Source organism: Typopeltis vanoorti, chromosome 11 (assembly GCF_054136105.1).
Source record: "Typopeltis vanoorti isolate ZY-2024b chromosome 11, IOZ_Tvanoo_1.0, whole genome shotgun sequence".
In the NCBI taxonomy this organism is placed as follows: domain Eukaryota; kingdom Metazoa; phylum Arthropoda; class Arachnida; order Uropygi; family Thelyphonidae; genus Typopeltis; species Typopeltis vanoorti.
In genome coordinates, this window is record NC_143559.1 from 130,282,135 (window position 1) to 130,302,711 (window position 20,577).

The 20,577-nt window shown below is 33.9% G+C and overlaps 1 protein-coding gene across 5 annotated transcripts in view; it reads right to left on the minus strand.

The window, feature by feature from the left end:
- Window positions 1-20,577, minus strand: part of LOC150102045 (small integral membrane protein 14) — an 81,740-nt gene that overhangs the window by 26,289 nt on the left and 34,874 nt on the right. For 3 of the 5 annotated variants that reach the window (XM_090400060.1, XM_090400064.1, XM_090400062.1), the window contains exons 2-3: window positions 19,689-19,780; window positions 14,120-14,168 (exon numbers count right to left, since the gene is read on the minus strand). In XM_090400060.1, coding sequence (XP_090256186.1) covers window positions 14,120-14,168; window positions 19,689-19,763 — 124 coding nt within the window. In that variant the 5' untranslated portion in view covers window positions 19,764-19,780. Of the gene's footprint in view, window positions 1-14,119; window positions 14,169-19,688; window positions 19,791-20,577 lie in introns of all 5 variants that reach the window. The other 2 variants (XM_090400061.1, XM_090400063.1) reach the window with 1 other exon arrangement.

Here is a 20,577-nt window from a genome sequence, read left to right on the forward strand (position 1 = left end):
ATGTTTCTTTAGTTATTGCTCCATTATATGATATCAGCTGCCCTGGATCTGCCAATCAAAATTCAGAAAACCTATTTTTGTGTGTGTGTGTGGACTGACCTAAGGGTTTAATTTTATATATTTGAAGTTATAGCGATTTCAAATGTGTTTTTTAGTTTCAATATTTTTTTATATCAAGAAAGAAATTGTCTTGAGTCACTGCTCTGAAAAAAGTCAAATTTATTTTGTGATATAAACAAATGTTGAAGTCAAAAATGTGTTAGAAAAATGTGTAACACTAGCTAAATAATAATGGTCAAGTGTCACTAATAAACTGTATGAATTTTTTCTTCACATCAAATGACATATCGACCTCAACATTAACCTCCCAACCGGCTACGACGTCTATAGACGTCCAGCTAAATCTGGATACGATTCTGTAACATCTATTGAATAACATGGATAAGAAGTGCAATTTGGTCTCACTATTTATCCGCCTCGGCCAGTAGGGGTGTTAACAGTTAAAGTTAAGTGCAGCATAACAAAATACTTTTAAATTGACAGGTCCAAAATTAAACATGTGAGTATGATATAAGGCAACCCCAGGATGACAATAACTGACTAGTGACATATTTGCCTAACTAGTAAAGTAAACACGAAATGTTTCAAGCTCTTATATATAATCAACTCTCACTGTAACCATCTCCTTGGGACGACAGGAATTGTTTAAGGTTTTTCTCTTGTCTCCTTTGCCCATTTTTCTGTTTTGTCATTGTACTATAATTGGGACTTTTTAAGTGTGCTATAGTGAGTGATCTTGTTATAATGGTGTTTACTTTGTCAACTGAGTTGAGAGTTGACAAAGCAACTCTCAACTCAGTTGACATAAAGCAACACTACTTCATTAAGCTACAATATGTATCACCAATTAACCTGCCTAGCAAGGCATCTTATGGTAAAAAAAAAAATTATCTGATATCCTGCTTACTAAATAACTTAGTAAGTATTTGTTGAACCAAATTTGTTGAGGTTTGGCATGTTTCATGAAATCAGCCTCAGCCCTAAGAAACATGACAAACCTCAACAAATTTGGTTGCATGAGACTGCCCCAAATTTGGGAAACGTACATCAGAAGACCTTCAGCCCAACGGCCAAGAATACCTACATAGCCCGCTAGGGGGGCACCATCAGGACTTTTAGGAGAAACAATAGCTTCCTCGCTTCTTCCTCATTTACTCTGTGTAGTGCCTGCATGCACATGTCTTTATTTTAAGTTCCTGTGAAGATGGCAACTTGACATTGCCGAAATATTGGAAATATTGATTAAAGTTTAATTTAATTTATATTCTATTGTACGTTGTGAATTCCTTAAGTTATTTAGTAAGCATGTAAAACCAATGTATAAGCCTTCCTACAAGAATATCTGATATCCTGTTATCAATCCTGCCATGTTAATATAATAATTCATAGCTTTTTTCCTTTACCTGAAGTCTCTTGTTAATTGTATTTTGGAGTGGAAATGGGAGTTAATTGTATTTAAAATACTGTTGGAGTGAAAATGGGAATTAGAGAAGAAAAAAATTACTATTGAACTTGTCAAAATCCAAGTAGCCAATAGATGAGCACTCATTCCATGGATGATGACAACTGCTATCCATGGAATAAGTACCCAAAAGAAATGCAACTACTACAATAAGTACACAGATATCTAAGCTCATTAACTACATAGTTTCTAAAAAGATGCTGAGTCAGCATGCAATTCCAGCTGCATCAAGCTCAAAGAAGTTTAGCTCTAACAAGTCACTTCATATTTATTCTTGCATGGAAAAGACTCTGCTCAGAGAACAAATTCAAAAGAAAACAAAAAATTTAATGAGATAAAAAAAATAAGATTAAAAAAACAAACAAACAGGTGTTATCCAAATTAGCATGAAGTACTAACAGCACTGTCAATTACTACCTCAATGAGGACAAAGAAAGCCTTGATTCCAAATTGGATAGCTTAAACTCTAGCCAATTAACAGCAATGTCAACTTGTCAAGCCATACTCTTAGTTTTGGAACCATTGCTACTCAAAGGCCCAAATTTTGCAGTTGTATTTTCATCATTTGACAAATTAAATATGATAAAACATACTTAAAAAAAAAATTTAAATCTCTGCTAACATTATGGACAAAATTATGCTCAAGTAATCTATTTGAAAAAACATCGGAACACCTCCAGGGAGACTGACCAAAGAAGAAAAGTTTAGCCATAAAATTACTGAAAATAAACAAAGAATTGCTCATTAGCTGAAAAGGTAATGCCATGATGTTATTAAACAGAAAATATTACTTGAAGAAAATTAAGTTTGTTTTCAATACCATTTTACTTAGCAGACAACTACAATCCCACAAAAAACTAAACTTCAGGGTCTCCTGAAGTAGTTAAAAAAAAAAAAAAAATTTTAATACCACACTATATCCTGAGAATATTCAGATTCCCCCAAATCAAAAAAGAACTCTTATCATTAATAAAATTAACAAGAATTCAGATAAAGGATAAACATGACATTAATATCAAGTGAGAGGACTAACTACAAGGTGTCAAGTATTAATTTATGAGTTGGGCTGATGTAATTAATTTCACGTGTGTGTATGTGTGCACGTGCACTCCTGAAGATAAACCTTGATGTAAAGATCACAACACTGAAAACAATTTTATTAAGTCATCTCAAAAACAATAGTTGTTTCCAAAAATACAGCAGATGCAGAATCTTTAACTACTCAAGTAGTTTATTAGTTCATTTTTTTGTAAATTATACTCAACAAGGAATTATATTCTTGTGTAAATTCCTTACACAAGAGTGAGCAAAAAAAAGTTTGAGCATGGAGTGTCTTCCTAAATAGACTACTTATATTCCAAAATAAGCATACTCCTTTTGGATATATATATTGCCATGCAATATGGAAAAGATAACTAGTCAGAACAGTTTGGACTATTGGTGAGGTCTCAATCATCTAGAGTATTTTAAAATTGATATTCCTTTCTCTGATCATTATCTTCCACCTTATAAATGGAAGATTGTTCTAAACAGAAACTACAAGATATTATATATGAAAGTAATAATGACAGAAAAGAAATAGCTATAATATTAGACACTAAATGCTAGGAAACGTCCTGAATGACAAGCAGAGTAGATTTCATACAAAACATCAAAATGTGGGACTGGACAAAATGAGACTTCTGATCCCACAGAAGATTCTACTTAAAAAAAAAAAAAAAAGCACGCAATTTTTCAGGTCATTAAAAAAGAATAGCTGACAAAGAAAAAGTTGGTCCTTGTTGAAAATCTAAACACTGATATAAGAATACCAGACATATAGGAATGTTTTCAGAAAAAATTGAAGAAATGAGCAAAAGAAATAATAATGGTAAGAAACTGTTGGATTTCTGCTCTGGACATGGACTGATTATTACTAACATAATATTCCAACATAAAAATGTGCACAAATTAACATGGAGAGAAGAGGCAAGGAATAAGAAAGTCTATATTATTGTTGATAGTGATGTTTTCTCACTGGTGCAGGACACTAGAGTGTACAGAGAATTTGAAATTGTAAGTGATTGCCATTTAGTCTTGTTAAAGCGAATAAAAGTTGAGCAACTCTCAGATGTGAACTGCAGACTAAAATACACAAACATTATTCAAGGAAAAATGAAAGAGTTTCAGAATAGGAACCAAATCTTGAAGATTCACTGGCAAATCATGAAGAAAACATTGATAGATTCGGCCAGAGAGGCAAGTGGTGAGGTTGTCTGCAAGGATAGAAAAATCAGAACTCCATGGTGGACACAAGAAGTTAAAGAGGTAGTGAAGAATAAGAAAAAAGCATATCGAAAATTCCTGGCAAATAAGCCAGCTTGTGTTCTTAGAGAATACAGAGACAAATGTAAGAAAGTTAAACACTGTAAAACTAGCTAAACAAAAGTCATGGGAAGAAAGAGTGAAAAAGCTACTCTAAACTTGTGCTTCTGCATTTTATTGCTCGTGTTTATCATTCAAATAAATCATTAAACTGAAATCTTAACAGTGGGTACTAAGGAGCTGATTATTTCTGCACAATCTGTAAGTACTTACAGTGAATTAAATCAGTTATCTTTCCAGTTAAAGATCAGCCACATATAAGTGCCTGTTATGCCTACCGTACGAAGCAAAGATGGTGGCAACAAAAGTCAACGAGGAACAAGCACCCTGTGTCTCGCAAACGCATGTACCCTCAATTGGCGTACAGGATATACAGGGTGTTCGGGATAAATTTGACATATTTATAATTAATTATATTTTTCCGTAAGTTACATGTATTAACACACACTTCTCTTCATTTAAAAGTTTGGACCCTTCTTCATTCATATACCAGATGTCAGAAAGGATGGATAGCTGGAACCCACCTGAATCATGGAAGAGAATAACTTGTATCATGATGATTCGTGCCCGCCATCAAAATAAGGATATTACGACTGCTGCCCAATGCTCCCTGAATACAGTAAAAACAATCAGGCATGAACTAGAGACTTGCAATGGTGACTACGAGGATGTAGCAAGAAGAAAGATCCCTAGCAGACGATCTGATTGCGTTCGTACAGCAGAATTCCTCGCAAATCTGCAGGAACAGGTGTTGAAGAACCCTGGCATTGGAATTCGGGCTTTGTTCGTGGAGTTGCTAACTGTAGTCAAGCCCTGGATAACAAGGGTAGCCAATGGTAGGCCGTATGTATGGCAGCAGGATTCGGCCCCTTGCCACACCTCTGGGAAAAGTCAAAAATGGTTGTCTGAAAATTTCTACGACTTCACCAGTCCAAATGTTTGGCCTCCAAACTCCCCAGACCTTAACCCCCATGGATTATTTTGTATGGGGCGCAGTTGAAAAAGACACCAATCGCACTTCCAGTAATACAAAAGCCCAGTTAATGGATAAAATTAAAACAGTTTTTGCGGCCCTTCCCAGGGAGACTGTAGCATCAGCTTGTTCGAGGTTCCGAAGCAGAATTGAAGCTGTGATCGATGCTAATGGTGGTTATTTTGAGTAAATCTTGTTGATAGTATTGTAATTAACTCTGCCTGTAATGTTTTTTTGTCAATTCATTAAATTTAATAGATACAAAGAAGATTTTCTTTTTCCTTACGAAACTGTCAAATTTATCCCGAACACCCTGTATAGTATTATACTACATGAAAACTCACATCATTAATGGCTTCATATCTACAATTTTTTATCCAAATTCCTAGATGCTAACAATGTCAAGTGCTTTCCTAATATCCTCGTTTTTAATATGATATTGCCACTGATGGCATTTTTTCTTGCCCATAATCTTTATCAGCACTCTCATATCTGTGGTCTCTAGTCTTTGTTCAAGTGTTTTATTTCTAACCCAGCTCTCAGATCATTAAGTTAAAATTGGTTTGAACACTTTCTTTGTATACAGCTAATTTCTCTCTTATTCCATATAAATTTATTTAGTTGACCTCCTACCATACCAGATTGTTGATTCTGTTGTCTATTTCCATATATCATTTACCATCTTCATTAAAAATTGTGCTAGGGTAGCTGAAATGTTTTATCTGTTCTATAGGTTCTCCATTCATGGCGCAGTTGATATTTTCAATCGATACAAAATTAATAACGGAAAAAACTCACATACAAAGATTATTTAATAGTATCATTTTCACCTGTGTGTCACAGGCATCTTCAGTACATATTAAGCTCAAAATAAACAATAACTGACAATTCCAAAAAGCACCACCTAAGTAGCTGGTGTAAGATAACTAAAAACATAGATATTTTCAATGTTTCTGCCTATTTTCATTGCATTTGTTTTCTTATTGCTGATTTTCATACCGAATTTATTACAACAGTTATTCAATTTAGTCAGGGAACCTTGAAGACTTGTACCAATTTATTTAAAAGTGTAACATCATCTGCATGAAACAAAGAGCTGAGATTAACATCCCCAATTTTGATATCAGGTTTAATACCACTTTATTTCATAATGTGATCCATATAATAGATAATGAATAACAGAGGGGATAATGTACATCCTTGTTTGACAGATTTAACATCATCTTCCTGTAGAAAATAAATATCAAGAAGGTGGCAAGATATTCTGGAGGTTGTTGAAGAAGCTCAGAAATGGAGGAAAGAGTGCTGTAAAAGGAATTAGAGATGATAAAGGTGACATGAAAACTGCAGAAAAAGATACCCTTCAAGTATGGAGTAATTATCGAAAAACTGCTAAATGAAACAAGCAGTGATGATAGCATAGTAGTAAAAAACACTGACCAGGAATGCAGTCAGGAATATATATCCATACTTGAAGTAGAAAAAGCTATCAAAAGTCTGAAATGTGAAAAGGCAGCAGGATTAGATGATATTCGACCAGAAATGCTGAAGTATGGAGGTATAAAAGTCGTACCGTGGCTGCACTGCATAGTTCAGAAGGCCTGGACAGAGGGACTAATTCCAGATGATTGGAGTAGAGCTCTCATAGTACCCATATATAAAAAGGGAAATAAAACTAAATTTGAGAATTACAGAGGTATTTCTCTAATGAGTGTGCCTGGTAAGATATATGAAAGTATACTTGAGAAACAGTTGAGAAGGATTGTGGAAGAGAAGCTTGGTGAAGAACAAGCTGGATTCAGGCCAAATAGGGGCTAACAGATCAGTTTTCACTTTACAACAAATAGTTGAGAAATCATGGGAATATAACAAAGATCTGTATATTTAAGTTTTGTCGATCTGGAAAAGGCATATGACAAGATGGCAAGATAGAAGCTATTCAAAATGTTACAGTTATATGGTATTAATGGGGAATTATATCAAGCAATACTTAGTCTTTGAGTTGTACGTCAGCATTACAACTGAAGGAAGTAGAGGAAGATGGTTTAATTTTACATCTGGTGTCAGACAAAGATGTACATTATCCCCTCTGTTATTCATTATCTATATGGATCACATTATGAAGGAAAGTGGCATTAAACCTGATATCAAAATTGGAGATGCTAATCTCAGCTCCTTGCATTATGCAGATGATTTTATAACTTCTAAATAAATCTGCTACAAGTCTGCAAGATTCCCTGATTAAATTGAATAACTGTTGTAATAGATGTGGTATGAAGATCAGCAATGACAAGACAAAGACAATGAAAATAGGCAGAAGCGTTGAAAATATCAACTGCATTGTGAATGGAGAACCTATAGAACAAGTCAAACATTTCAACTACTTAGGCACGATTTTTAGTGAAGATGGTAAATTAAATATGGAAATAGACAACAAAATGAACAAAGCTAGCATGGTAGGAAGTCATCATCATAATCAAATTACTGATATATGCCCTGAAGGGGTGTATAGGATATGATAGTAATGATGTAAATTTTTCATGTAGTACTAACTTCCTATCTATAATTTTCTACCAAATCACTCTGTTACCTATCAAGATTCCAATATTCTCAGATCTTATATTTCTATCTTCTAAGGCACTTTTTACTGTATCACTCCACCTATATCTTGGTCTTCCTCTAGGTCTTTTTCCTGGCAACCTGGCAGAGAACACTTGTTTTGCTAATCTTTCCTCTCCCATTCTGTTAAGTGACCATACCACCTGAAATTAGCTCTGCTAACACATTCCTGGATGATGACAATGTCAAGTTTTTTCCTAATATCCTTGTTTTTTAATATGATATTACCATTGATACCATCTGTTTGTGCCCGTAATCTTTCTCAGGAGTCTCATATTAGTCTCTAGTCCTTGGTCAAGTGTTTTACTTCTGACCCAGCTCTGAGATCTATAAGTTAAAATTGGTTTGAACACTGTCTTGTATACAGTTAATTTAGTGTTTTGGCTAATTTCTCTCTTATTCCATATAAATTTATTCAGCTGACTTGGTAGGAAGTCAACTGAATAAATGCATAAATATATATATGAATAAATAGATGCCTAACAAGGTGCTCCACAAGAAGGTGAGGACTGGCCATTAGGTCAGAAGCCCTGTTCGGTTCTGTGCATTTTTTTTTTTTTTTTTACATTGAGTACATGAAGTTGTCATCAAGCAAAAAAGAAACTTCATCACACTATCAACAAATGTATCCAGTCCATCATTACTGAAAGGCTTCTCTGTGATATATGATACCTGGTTGTTGTGACATCATTCACAGAATCACAAAAAATAATGTATATGTTCTGCTGGTATGAAACCAACATCTGATGGACATGAGGGAGAATATATTCCATATGTATGAGAGAGAAAGAGAGAGGATTATAAAAAAATTGAATGGACAGAAAAACAAAAGGAAGAATTATGAAGAATGATTCCCTTTAAGAAATAAAGAAGAAAATATAAGATATGAATAGTTATTTTTTGCAAATTCCTCATGATCAAGCTCATATTGAGAAGTTAACGTATCTTCTACCGTTTGAAGATTGGAAAGACTGCTATTTCTTGTATTTGTAGAACTGACAGTTGTCAAGTTCTACAAGGAAACATTCCAAACTAGCTGTTTTCTGTTTCAATACTGGACAGCTGAAGTTTATGAGATAAACTATTCATATTTTTGGTATCGGTTTTAGACAGAAACTGAATATGCTTGAGGTAAGGCATATATTGAAAGTACAGGTATAAATTGTCTTTTTCCTGTGTGTAAAGAAATTTCTTGATGCTGTTTGCCTTAGAGAACTTAAAGATTAATGAACTTGTGTTTTCACTTTTCAATACAAAATACAGTAGAAAACACAGGAAAAAAAAAATGTAAAAAAAAGTGAACTAACGTGTAAAAGAAACTAAACAAAAGTCATAGAAAGACTGGTAAAAATATAGCAAGGAGGAGGCAAAATGTTCTGGAGGCTACTGAAAAAAAAAGCTTAGAAATTGAGGAAAGTACTGTAAAAAGAATTAGAGATGATAAATGTTTTGTGAAAACTGATAGATATTCTAGATGTCTGGAGTAAATACTCTGAAACAATGCTAAATGAAACAAGTGACACAATGATGCCTGAAAACATTCAAGAGAAATGAAGTCAGAAGTACATATCAACACTTATTTCAAAAGGTAAAAAAAGCAATCAAAACTCTCAAGAAAATTTCCTTGCTGAGTGTTCTGGGTAAGATTTATACAAGCATACTTGAGAAAGGGATAAGAAAACATGTGGAAGAGAAACTGAAGCAAGCTGTTCAGACCAAACTGTTTTCTATCAGGATCAGGTTTTTATTTCCCAACAAATAATTGTGAAATCATAATTACAGAAGATAATAAATATCTATATTTAAATTTTGCACATCTAGAGAAAAAGGCATATGACAAGATGCCAAGCTGTTCCAAACACTATAATTATATGTTGTAAAACAGGACATGATATATTTTAAAAAAAAATAGTTTTAACACAAGTAAAGAAAATCAGCATTTATTTACAACTCCTGTATATTTTGCTTGTTGTAACAAGAGCATCATTAAGGGAGAGAGCAAAGAATTGGTTACAACATTCAAAATATTAAAACAAAAATGAGTCATACTCTCATGTGTGCCTGTCACAGCTGAATGAGCAGGAAACAATTCTATTCAAGTTCCAAGAAACCAGATCAGGTATAACTTTGTAATTTAAATTACTATTACTTTCCAAAACTTGGAGATAATCATGCATTTTTAACTAAGATTAAGACAATGTAGTGTTTCACATTTCAAAGAAAATAGACAACTGCATTTAAATCTACTATAACAGTGTCTGATTCCAACAAACTATGTCTAGTGTCGATGGCATGAGAACCAAGGCCTGAATCCTGTGATTTGAGAAATCTCATGTAATCATCATCATCAATTTCCTGATGTACTCTCAAAAGGCGTAATCTTGGTGTTCAATCCTGATCGTAGCAGAATGGCCAGTCTGTCCAAAAGAGCAAATTCAACACAAACAGGATACTCAATAGACACCAAGTAATAATATAAGGATAGTGGAAGCAATTTTAGTAGATGGTAGGAAAGAAGATAACTTTCATGCTGTTTGAAAGTAGTGCATAGATTATATTTGCAGAGAATCCTTGTCATTTGTTCAAAAGTCCCTTTAAGGTGGGGTAAGGAAATCCCCTTCATATTGGATTGTTGTCTAGATGAAGAATAATTATCAATTATTTTCTGGATGGTAGTTTCTGTATATCCATTAGACAAAGTGATTCATATTTTATTTAATTCTTCTAACAGAAGGATGTCTGAAGAACAAATTGTATGTGCTCTGTGTACAAAACTTTTGATAACACACGTCTTGTGTGAAGGAAAGCTTCGTGTAGATGGAAAATTTAGTATTGTCTGTAGAGTTATGGATTTCTAAAGTATCCAAGGGAAGACTGTTAGATTCACATTCAATAGTGAACTTAATGAGGTTGTTCAAGGAGTTTATTCTGTGTAAAAACTGAAGTAATAAAATTCTATACATTTTTTGTTACATGTGTAAGTCATGTTATTTAAATATGAAGTAATTCTGTTTAAGAGTGGGACAACACTGCAAATATATATCAAACAAAACAGACAAGATTGAGGAAAAATAGATGTTTCATGAAATAATTAGCCAAAGCAGGAGATAGGACTGCTCATGGTAACTGTTCCTTCTATCTGCTGATGTAACTTGTTCTGCCATATGACGTATCCTGTACTGATGGTAAATTTAAACAATTCAATAACATTCTCAGGAAAATCTCTTATAGAAAACTGAAGTTTTCTTATAGAAGTATGTTTGTAAATTGAGAAAAAAAACACATCAAAAGAGACCATTTCCTTTATATGTGTTAAACCATTTATTAAAATATATATTATATGGGCACTACCATGGAATTCAAACTCATCGTGGGAGACTCAATCTATCCACACAATCTATCATATCCTTCTTTAACCCATTAGCCTATTCTTGAGTGTCTCTTATGACTGTATTAAGTCTTACTATTGTACATATGTCTATTATTATGTTCATATATATTAAAGATTAATATGATGTAACTTTTCATGTATGAGCCATACACTAAAGTAAAATAAATTGAACCTATTAACAGACAAAAGCACTCTCAACTGACTCTGGCAACCCATTCCACTCATTCACAACTCTCCAAGCAAAAAATCTAGTCCTCACACCCCTACTCACCACACCCTTATTCAACTTCCGGGATGATCCCTTGTTCTAGTCAAGTGCTGAAACATTTTCCCTATAAACCCTTTAAGCAACTTAAATGTTTCTATCATATCCCGTCTCTTTCTCTTATCAACCAACTTCTGCAATCCACACATCTTCAATCTATCTTCAATAAGGAACATTCAACAGGCCACTCACCATCTTGGTCACTCACCTCTGAATTCTCTCCACTGCTTCCTCATCCCCAAGAAACCCAGGAAGCCAGACTTGAGCACAGTAATCGAGATGTGGGTGTATCGAGGCCTTATAAAGAGGAATAACAACTTATCTCTACTTGTTAATGTGTTCTTCAATAGCCATATAATCTTATGGGCTACTTTAGCAACCTTAGCAATATGTCCTCTAAACTTTAACTCTGTCTACATCCACCCATAAATCTCTAGGTTTATCTATTTCCTGGAGTACAGTGCAATCAATGTGATACATTGCTTGTAATCTATTTATCCCAAAATGCATAATTTTACATTTCTTGACATTAAACTGACATCCATTATCTTTTGCCCATACTGACAGCTTATTTAAAATCATCCTGCAAGCTCTCCACATTGCCTTAATTAACTATTACTTTATCTAATTTTGCATCATCAGCAAACAACTGAATATTTCCTTTCAGTTTATTTCCTACATCATTTATGTACAAATTAAACAGCAATGGTTCCAGCACTGAACCTTGCACCACATTACCAGTCAACTGTCTTCACCTCTATTCTTCCCTTCCATATACCACTTTTTTGATATCTGTCCAGCAGCCACCCTCTTATCTACTTAACCAGTGTCACATCCATCCCCATTTGTTCCAATTTGCGTAACAGAGTTAAGTGTGGTATTCTAGTGGAATATTCTTTGCAAAATCAACATGTAGCCATTTCCTTTATCCAATTCAGCTGTTATTCTATTATAAAAAGTTAGAAAATTACTAAGGCATGACTTGCCCTTCACAAAGTCATTGACCCCCATAGAGTATCACATTTTTATCTACCTATTCTTGGAAATTATCTTTTTTTACCAATTTTTCTAGTATACTTTTATTATGTCTACCATACGTTTCTATAAAATGTCTAGAAACAGAACATTATATCAAACAATACAGTTTATATTTTAGCTGTAAGTCAGCAGTCAGAAATGAAACACAGAAAGTTGATTTGAAGCAAAATGGGACAGGAGAGAGAAATGTGCACATTATCCCCAGTGTTGTTTATTATATATACAGGTCGCATGATGGAGTGACATTAAACCTGATCTAGAAATCGGAGATATTCAAATTATGCAGATCCTGTTATACTCCTTAATAAATCCAATACAAGTCTGCAAGATTTCTAAACTAAATTGAATAACTGCTGTAATGCATTTACATGAACATCAATAATAACGACAGACTGTGAAAACAGACAGAACATCAGCTAAATTCTGAATAGAGAACCTACAGAACAAATAAAACGAATATTCAACTGTGTGGGCCTGCTTTTTTTAATGACAATAGTAAATTAATATGGAAACAGACAACAGAATAAGCAAAGTTGGTATGTGAGGAAGTCAGTCAAGTAAATTTATATGGAATAAAAAAGAAATTAGTCAAAACACTAGTTTTATATATATATATATATATATATATATATATATTAGAGTTACCAAGTAATTTTATAAGCTTGGTTATTTAACTCCTAATCCCAAGTATGCAAACAATTAAGTTTGAGCCTGAAACATAGTTCAAGTCTAAAGATGGTACAACACCAGGGCAACTCATGTATCAGGTGCAAACTTAATTGTTTGCATACTTGGGATTAGGAGTTAAATAACCAAGCTTATAAAATTACTTGGTAACCCTAATATATATACAGTATCTCCAAGTTAAAAAAAAATTAATTATATATATATATATATATATATACATACACACACACACATACACTCACCTATGAAAAGTTATGAAACTGTGGTATAGCATTGTGCTTGGGCTAAGGATTTTTTTTTTTTTTTTTTTTTTCATAGCCCAGAAAGCAAACAAACCAAAGAAACAAACATGGAAATTTTTGAAGCTGCATGGCAATAAGCAGGTCAGTGATCTCACACCAGGTAACAAAATTCATCTTCCCAACTAAAGGCATTCACAAACATGGTAGGATTTCAACTCATAGTCTGTTGGTTAGATAACAGATACATTAATCACTCTTCCAAGACAGCATTCAAACTAATATTAATAATAAAGTAATATGGTTCTAGCTGGGTTAAAAAATAAAGCAGCTGATCAAAGACTAGAAATGAAATATAGGAGAGTTATGAGAAAAATTAGGAAAATGAACAGATGGCATCAATGACAGAATCACATAAAATTAAGATATTAAGAAGGGACTTGACCATACTACCAGAGCTCATTTCAGGTGGTATGGATCATACCACTTGAACAAAATGGGAAAGTGAAAGGTCAGCATTTGATGCTAAGATGGTAAGAAAAGGACCTAGAGAAACAAAATTCTAGACAAACTGATGCAATTAGAAGAGTGAGTTAATAGACCAAAATATAAGATCCGATACTACTCGAGTCCTGAGAGATAACAGAATAATTTGGAGGAAAATGTCAAAAGGTGAGTTGGTAATAATGTAGACTTTTCATCCTGTACTATCAAAGTACCTTGCACACCCCTTGATGGTACATATAAAGAATTTGATGAAACCATTTTGCTAATTATATAAGGAAAACATTACTTTATTTAGTTTTCAGTATATCCTTGGGTCTAGATTTCATTGATGAGACCTCTCCATCTTATTATTTCAAATTTAAACTGAATTTTATCATTTCTAATTCCTGATAATGAATATAACATAAGTGTATTATATTAGGTATAATATACATAAAATTACTTTAAAATTAAGTTTTGTTTTGAATCAAAAAATTTATGTTAAAACTATTAATATGAATTAAGTAATACTCACGTTCACGATAGCACTCATTTTCTGTACAGTATCCTTGGGTATTGCGAAGCTATTTAAAAAAAAAAAAAAAGAAGAAGCTGAAATATAATTTATCACATAAAATCACACCAAATTTCCACAACTACATTTGAACTCAATGATTTACTAAATACAGTACTTTAAACCAGCTGGCTTAGTACTGAGTTGGAGAATTATTGATGCTATTTCAGTTGAATATTTGCCATGGAAATATTTATAAAATACACATATTGCAAAAACCAAAATTGCCTGTACAAAAGTGGGAGGAGCAAGTTGGTAAGAGATTTCGTTATTAATCAATCTAACTGTCCTCCTCTGCATTGAGTCAAGCATTTTAAGAGAGCTGTTCAGAGGTGAAGTAATAATGTCTTGAATGTAAGAGAAATTCTTTTTTTTAGAAGCTGTGATGCAATGGTAGTGATGTGTTTATGTCAGGAAAGGCTTGATGTCAGAGTGATTCCAAGAAAAGAAATTTCATCTGGTCTGGAAATTTGAATGTTGTTAAAGATAATACTGAGAGAAAATGGTGAGAAATAAGGCAAAAGTGAGTTTTGCTAGCACTGAATTAACAAGGTTATCTGAACCCCATTGGAGAATGGTTCACAGATCAGAATTGAGGGAAGTGAGGGTTGATGTTCTGTAGGTTGAGGTAATTTGTGTAGAGTAAGGTTTATCAAATGAAAGGAAGCAGTGCAATGTGCTGTCATCTGCAAAAACTGCATATTGGGTTGGAGGTCAGAACCTTGTGGAACCCCTGCATTAGTTAAATGGTGAGAATATAAGGAACCATCCACCATAACACACAGCGTGCATTCAGACAGAAAGCTGGCAATCCAACTGCAGAACCCCTGAGATAGACCAAATGATGAGAGTTTGTTTAGTAAGCCTTTGTGTCAAACCCAGTTAAAAGCTTTTGTGATAAAGTACAACCACTTGAGATTCACCAAACATCTCCATGGCATTTGTCCAAAGATGGGTGATATACGTGAGTAGATTTCCTGTTGATCGGCAGTAACAGAATCCATACTGGTGGTAGTTTATTAGCTGGGTGCTTTTGAGGTAGGATAGGAGTTGAGAATTGGTGGTTTTCTTCATTACCACTATTGCAGGAATGCAACCTTCATTAGCAAAACTGAACTGGATTTGTAGTCAACTGGAGATCATTGATACAAAAGAGTAGGTGAGCAAGCAGAGGTGTGTGGAACACCAGCATTAGTTGCATAGTTTGAAGATAATGATCCATATTCCACTGCATGTAATGTGTCCAAACTGAAAGCTAGGCTAACAACCTACTTACAGAAGTCTGAAGACAGACAACATGAATAGCATTTGACTAAGCTATATAACTTGAGTCTCAGAACAGGGAAGATTTTACAGGAGTGGAAAGAAAAGAATGTATGATAATCCCATTACACAAGGGTTGTGCAAAGACTGATGTATCCAACTATCAACCTATCAGTATCTCTGGAGTAGTGATGAAGATTTTGGAAAGGTTGGTTAGAATTCACATACAGAAATGGGTTGATAGAAAAACTATACTTTGAAATGAACAGCATGAGTTTACTAACGGAAGGTTGTGTGTTAGCAGCTTGCTCACATTCTATAACAATGTTACCATTGAGTTAGACAAGGGAAATGGAATACACCATGATACGTTTGATAAAATACAATATGAAAGATTGTTGCATAAATTGCAGAATATGGAATTGGATTATATTTAAGATCCTTGGTTTTAATCATGTGCAAAACATTGTTTTGCTACCTTGGGAAAAGGTTAAAACCAAGTATAAAATTTCTTGGTATCTTTAGTGTATAATAAAACCAAGGTAAAAAACTTTCTGTATTTTTCTCTCATCCAGAGATTTTTAATAATAAGGTTAAGCACCTTTTCGCTACTTATCTTAACTTGGTATACTTGGTATAAAGGTAGAAACCGGTCTGGGTAGTGGTCCTTCCCATTATGCATTGCATTATAGAAGTTCGAAAGGGGGTTGTGCTTTGCATTATGGAATACATACTAGGGCAAGTGATATGAAGTCATTAGCCTCTATATATACCAAGTAGCTCAGGCATGTATTTCATGCACAAACATGTTTTGCTTCTTTGGGAAAAGGATTAAAACCAAGTATAAAATTTTCTTGGTATCCACACTGAATGTGTCAGCCAACGAATGGCAGTTTTTACATATTATCCTATGGTCGCATTCGGTGAGTGTGGTGGGTTGTCCGCTGCAGGCAGCACTTGCAGTTTACTCCCTGCACTTCCATCTTAGTATGGTATCACTGTTGACGTGGGATGGCCTAATTTGTCAACAATTTGCCATGCAAATTGTTGGCCTGCAACATGAAATCTTATCGCAATGCCTCTTTCAAACTCCATCAGTTCCCTTCTCGCAGCCATTTCACCCAGACATAGTTGCACTGACTTGGGAACATCATATTCCTCCAATTTAAAGTGGCTACAAACATGCGACTCGTTACATGCCATGATGCACCTTGCCCATGGGGGTGTCTGTTGACTTCTTTCCAAGCAGTGTACTAAAGCCAGAATTATCAGGAACAAGGATGAGGAGTTTATGGCAGTGAGACTTGCTTAAGTCTCACTAATGCTTTACTTCCATAGGAAGGAAGTTTACTAATTAGCAAAAGTATAAGTTCACCAGGAAGGTAAAGCTGAGGGAGAGAGACAAAATATACACTTTTCTGGCCTGGAAGAGTGCAAAAGAGATGTGGATGGCATGCATCAGCAAATCAGCCAAATGAGTATAGAGACAGTAATCATTACTTCACATTTGGGACACAATAGGAAGATGCATTGCTGCTTGAAATTTCCCCTCCAGAAAACAAACAAGGCCTTGCTCTGAAGGAGGAGTGGGTCAGTTTGTCTCAACAACTCCTGAATCCCTTGTGCTAAGCATGGAACAACACTATGAGAGCTGCATTGCTGTTCAAGGTGGATATATCCCATAACGAAATGTCTCTCTGCATTATTTTCTATAAACACTGTATTTTAATTCCTTAACTGCATGCTTAGGAAATTTGTAAATTTAACCAAAAACATATTACAATTTAATTTGGACAAAATTTATAACATTTTTTGTGTAATATAACTTATATTACACAAAAAATGTTACAAAAAAAATACTCTGAACCTTAATAAGTATGCTCGCAATAAATTTATGTCCACATTTGGCTGTAGTCGTGAAAATTTTTTCACATACAGGTAAAAATGTTCGTCCTTAGCTTTTGGGCACCAAACTATTTACCTGGCCGTCTCACGACTACAGATTGGAAAAAGATACCACTCTCTATTTGTTTACATTATTGTTTATTGAATTTCCCATTAATATTCTATTACACTGATAAGTAAATATTTATTGACTTATTGCTAAAATTTCGCTGGTATTCTAACCAGAATCTTCAGAGCACAAAAAACAGTTTGTCACAGTGCCGAGACAACAACACAAAGACTGAAGTCCTAATTAGGGCCCTCTATGTAAAAAAAAAAAAAAAAAAAAAAAAAAAAAAAAAAAAAAAAAAAAAAAAACAGAAGAGAAAGCAGGTACTAGTTATGTCTTAAGATGACTGTCTCCCAAATCTTAGGCAAATTTATACAGCCACACTTATTAAGGTTCAGAGTGTGTTTCAAGCATTCTTTCTGTGCAGCACCTTTTTTTTTTTTTTTTTTTTTGATGGACAGCAGGGGGGGGGGGAGTATTTAGTATCTTGTCTATCTTATGGGGATTATAGGCATTGGCTAAGAATGTGTGGCATAAGTGAGTAAGAAATACCCTCCCCCACTGTCCACCAAGGAGAACTACAACAAAACAGTCACCATCCCATACATTAAAGGCACATCGGTAAAGATATCTAGAGTGCTCAATAACTACACACCACATTTAGACCGTATGTCAAATTAGCTACTCTCATCCATTCACCCAAGGACAGTATCCCCCCCCCCTTATCACATCCAGGAGTCTACAAAGTACCCTGTTCATGTGATCAAGTTTACTATGGTCAGACAGGAAGAACTGTGGACATCCGCCTAAGTGAACATAAAAAATACATCTGGCACTATCGCTATGGCAAGTCAGGTCTAGTAGACCATGCTTTAGATACCGCTGCACACAGGATAAACTGGGGGGGGGGAGCTTTTACAAGTCAGAGAGATTGTTCTTAGAATCAACAGAAGCCTTGAAACATACTCTGAACCTCAACAAGTATGGCTATATAAATTTGCCTAAGATTTGGGACAGTCATTGTAAGACATAACTAGTACCTGCTTTCACTCTGTTTTTTTTTTTTTTTTTTTTTTTACCAAGTAGAGGGCACCCAATTAGAACTTTAGTCTTTGTGTTGTAGCTCAATTGTCCTAACTAGTCCCATTGTTACACCAGATTGTTGTTGTTGTGTTGTTGTCTTGCACACTGTGACAGACTGTTTTTTGTGCTCTGAAGATGCTGGTTAGAATACCAGTGAAATATTAGCAATAAGTCAATAAATAATTATTTACTTATTGGTCTGTGTTCTAATATATATATATATCGTCAAAAATAATCAACATGTATGACAAACATGTAAGCCTTTCTACACGTTTATTCCATTACACTGATGATGGTTTAACTAGCTAACTAAAATATTTGTATAATTAATTAATATTTAAATATCTCTCCACTGTGTTTATTTACGTATTTTATGTTTATGCTTACTGGCTCATTTAAACCATTGCTTAGTTTCTTAATCATATCATACTACCAATATCAGAACAATAAAAAGGATGCACTTTGTAGCATTTGTTTTTATTTCCATTCTTGTTTCTTATAATGGTCCATCTGTTGTGTGTTCACTCAGTAGCTCACATATTACAAAAAAGTTCACTCACTTAGGATGGCTACCAATAGTGTCAATGGCAGGATATTTTACCAATTATCAAAATTGTCATACTATAAAAGGCTTGGCTACAAATTTACCTAGGACACCAAAAGCCAAGCTATGCCATTGTGTTAACTATGAAGATGTTATGAGAGATGCTAATCATGTAATACAAGTTTTATATTAAATCCCTTATTTTTCCCTTATATAAATTATATACTGATGGTCTATTCATTATGTTACCCTATCCCATTTAAGCCATGTGTTTCTACAAAAAAAATTTGTCATAAGCTAGGAAAAACAGGCATTTTCCATGTATGCCAGCTCATTAATTTCACTCTAACGATGTACTATATATTTAAAAAAATCTGCAACTTAAACACACAATCCACAAGAAAATAAAAACAGAAGTAAACAAAATATTTTTAAAATCATAAAGGGGGGAAAAAATCAAGAGAGCACACTGTGCTACTCAGAGAACTGCAGTTTATCGTAATTAATAACAAATGGATTTCCAGAGATGCATGAAGAGTAGTTAGTATTTAAGAATCAATGACTTCAAAGTGTGGTATAGCAGGCACTGTGGTATCCTGGGTGAAGCTTCTGCAATGTCTTCTAGTAAGCCATGGAAGTATAGTAATAATAAAACAAATGCTAAAAAAGATTTCAGTATTTCTTACCAAAGAAATCAATCTTCTCATAGCCTGTTCATGAGTCCATATGCACTCACATGGGTCAAAGCCACCATCTGCCATAGCTGATTAATCGAGAACTGCAAGAAACTTAAAATGAGATAAGTCTAACTAACCTTTCCATTCTGCTTTTTCAAACTGCAAAAATCAAAATTAAGCTACCATATAAACACAAGTCTGAAGGTTGTTCTGGATCTGTTATTAAGAAAAATCTGACAACATAAGAACAAGATTATAGTATAAATATATATGTAAAATATTATGTAAAAATAAACATAACACTTGCATTATAGCATATCTCAAATCATAAGATTAATCCTTGAATTTTTCAATGGAATTATATTTTTCTTAAGTCATCATCACCCATCTGGAATATTCTAAGTTTAAAACCACTTCTATAATCAGCTATAATCACTTTAGTGATTTAAGATTAATTTAGAAACATTTAATTAAATCTTAAAAATTATTCAAGTTTTAACGATGGTCCCACCCTTAAAAAGTTAGAAAGACCAAATATACTTTTTCAACAAAGAGATCAAACACTGCACCAAGCCTATAATAATCAGGTGGTGGTTTCATACTAGGAAAGGAAAATCTACCACTTAAAAGCATTTTACAAATATCATGTGACAGAATTTGAATGCACAGTCTATAGGCTGAAAAGAAGAAATGCTATCCACTTAGTTAACTAGGACAGTTAATATACCTAAATATCAATGATTTGTTTATAATATCTAGGTAATTATTACTTTGAAAAATTATTCAACAGGCTAACCTATTATAATAGTAATAAATTGAGGTGGGAGGGGTGGAGATGTAAACATATTTCATTGCAGGAATTAAGTGATTAGAAGCCTGAAGAATGAAAAAACAACTG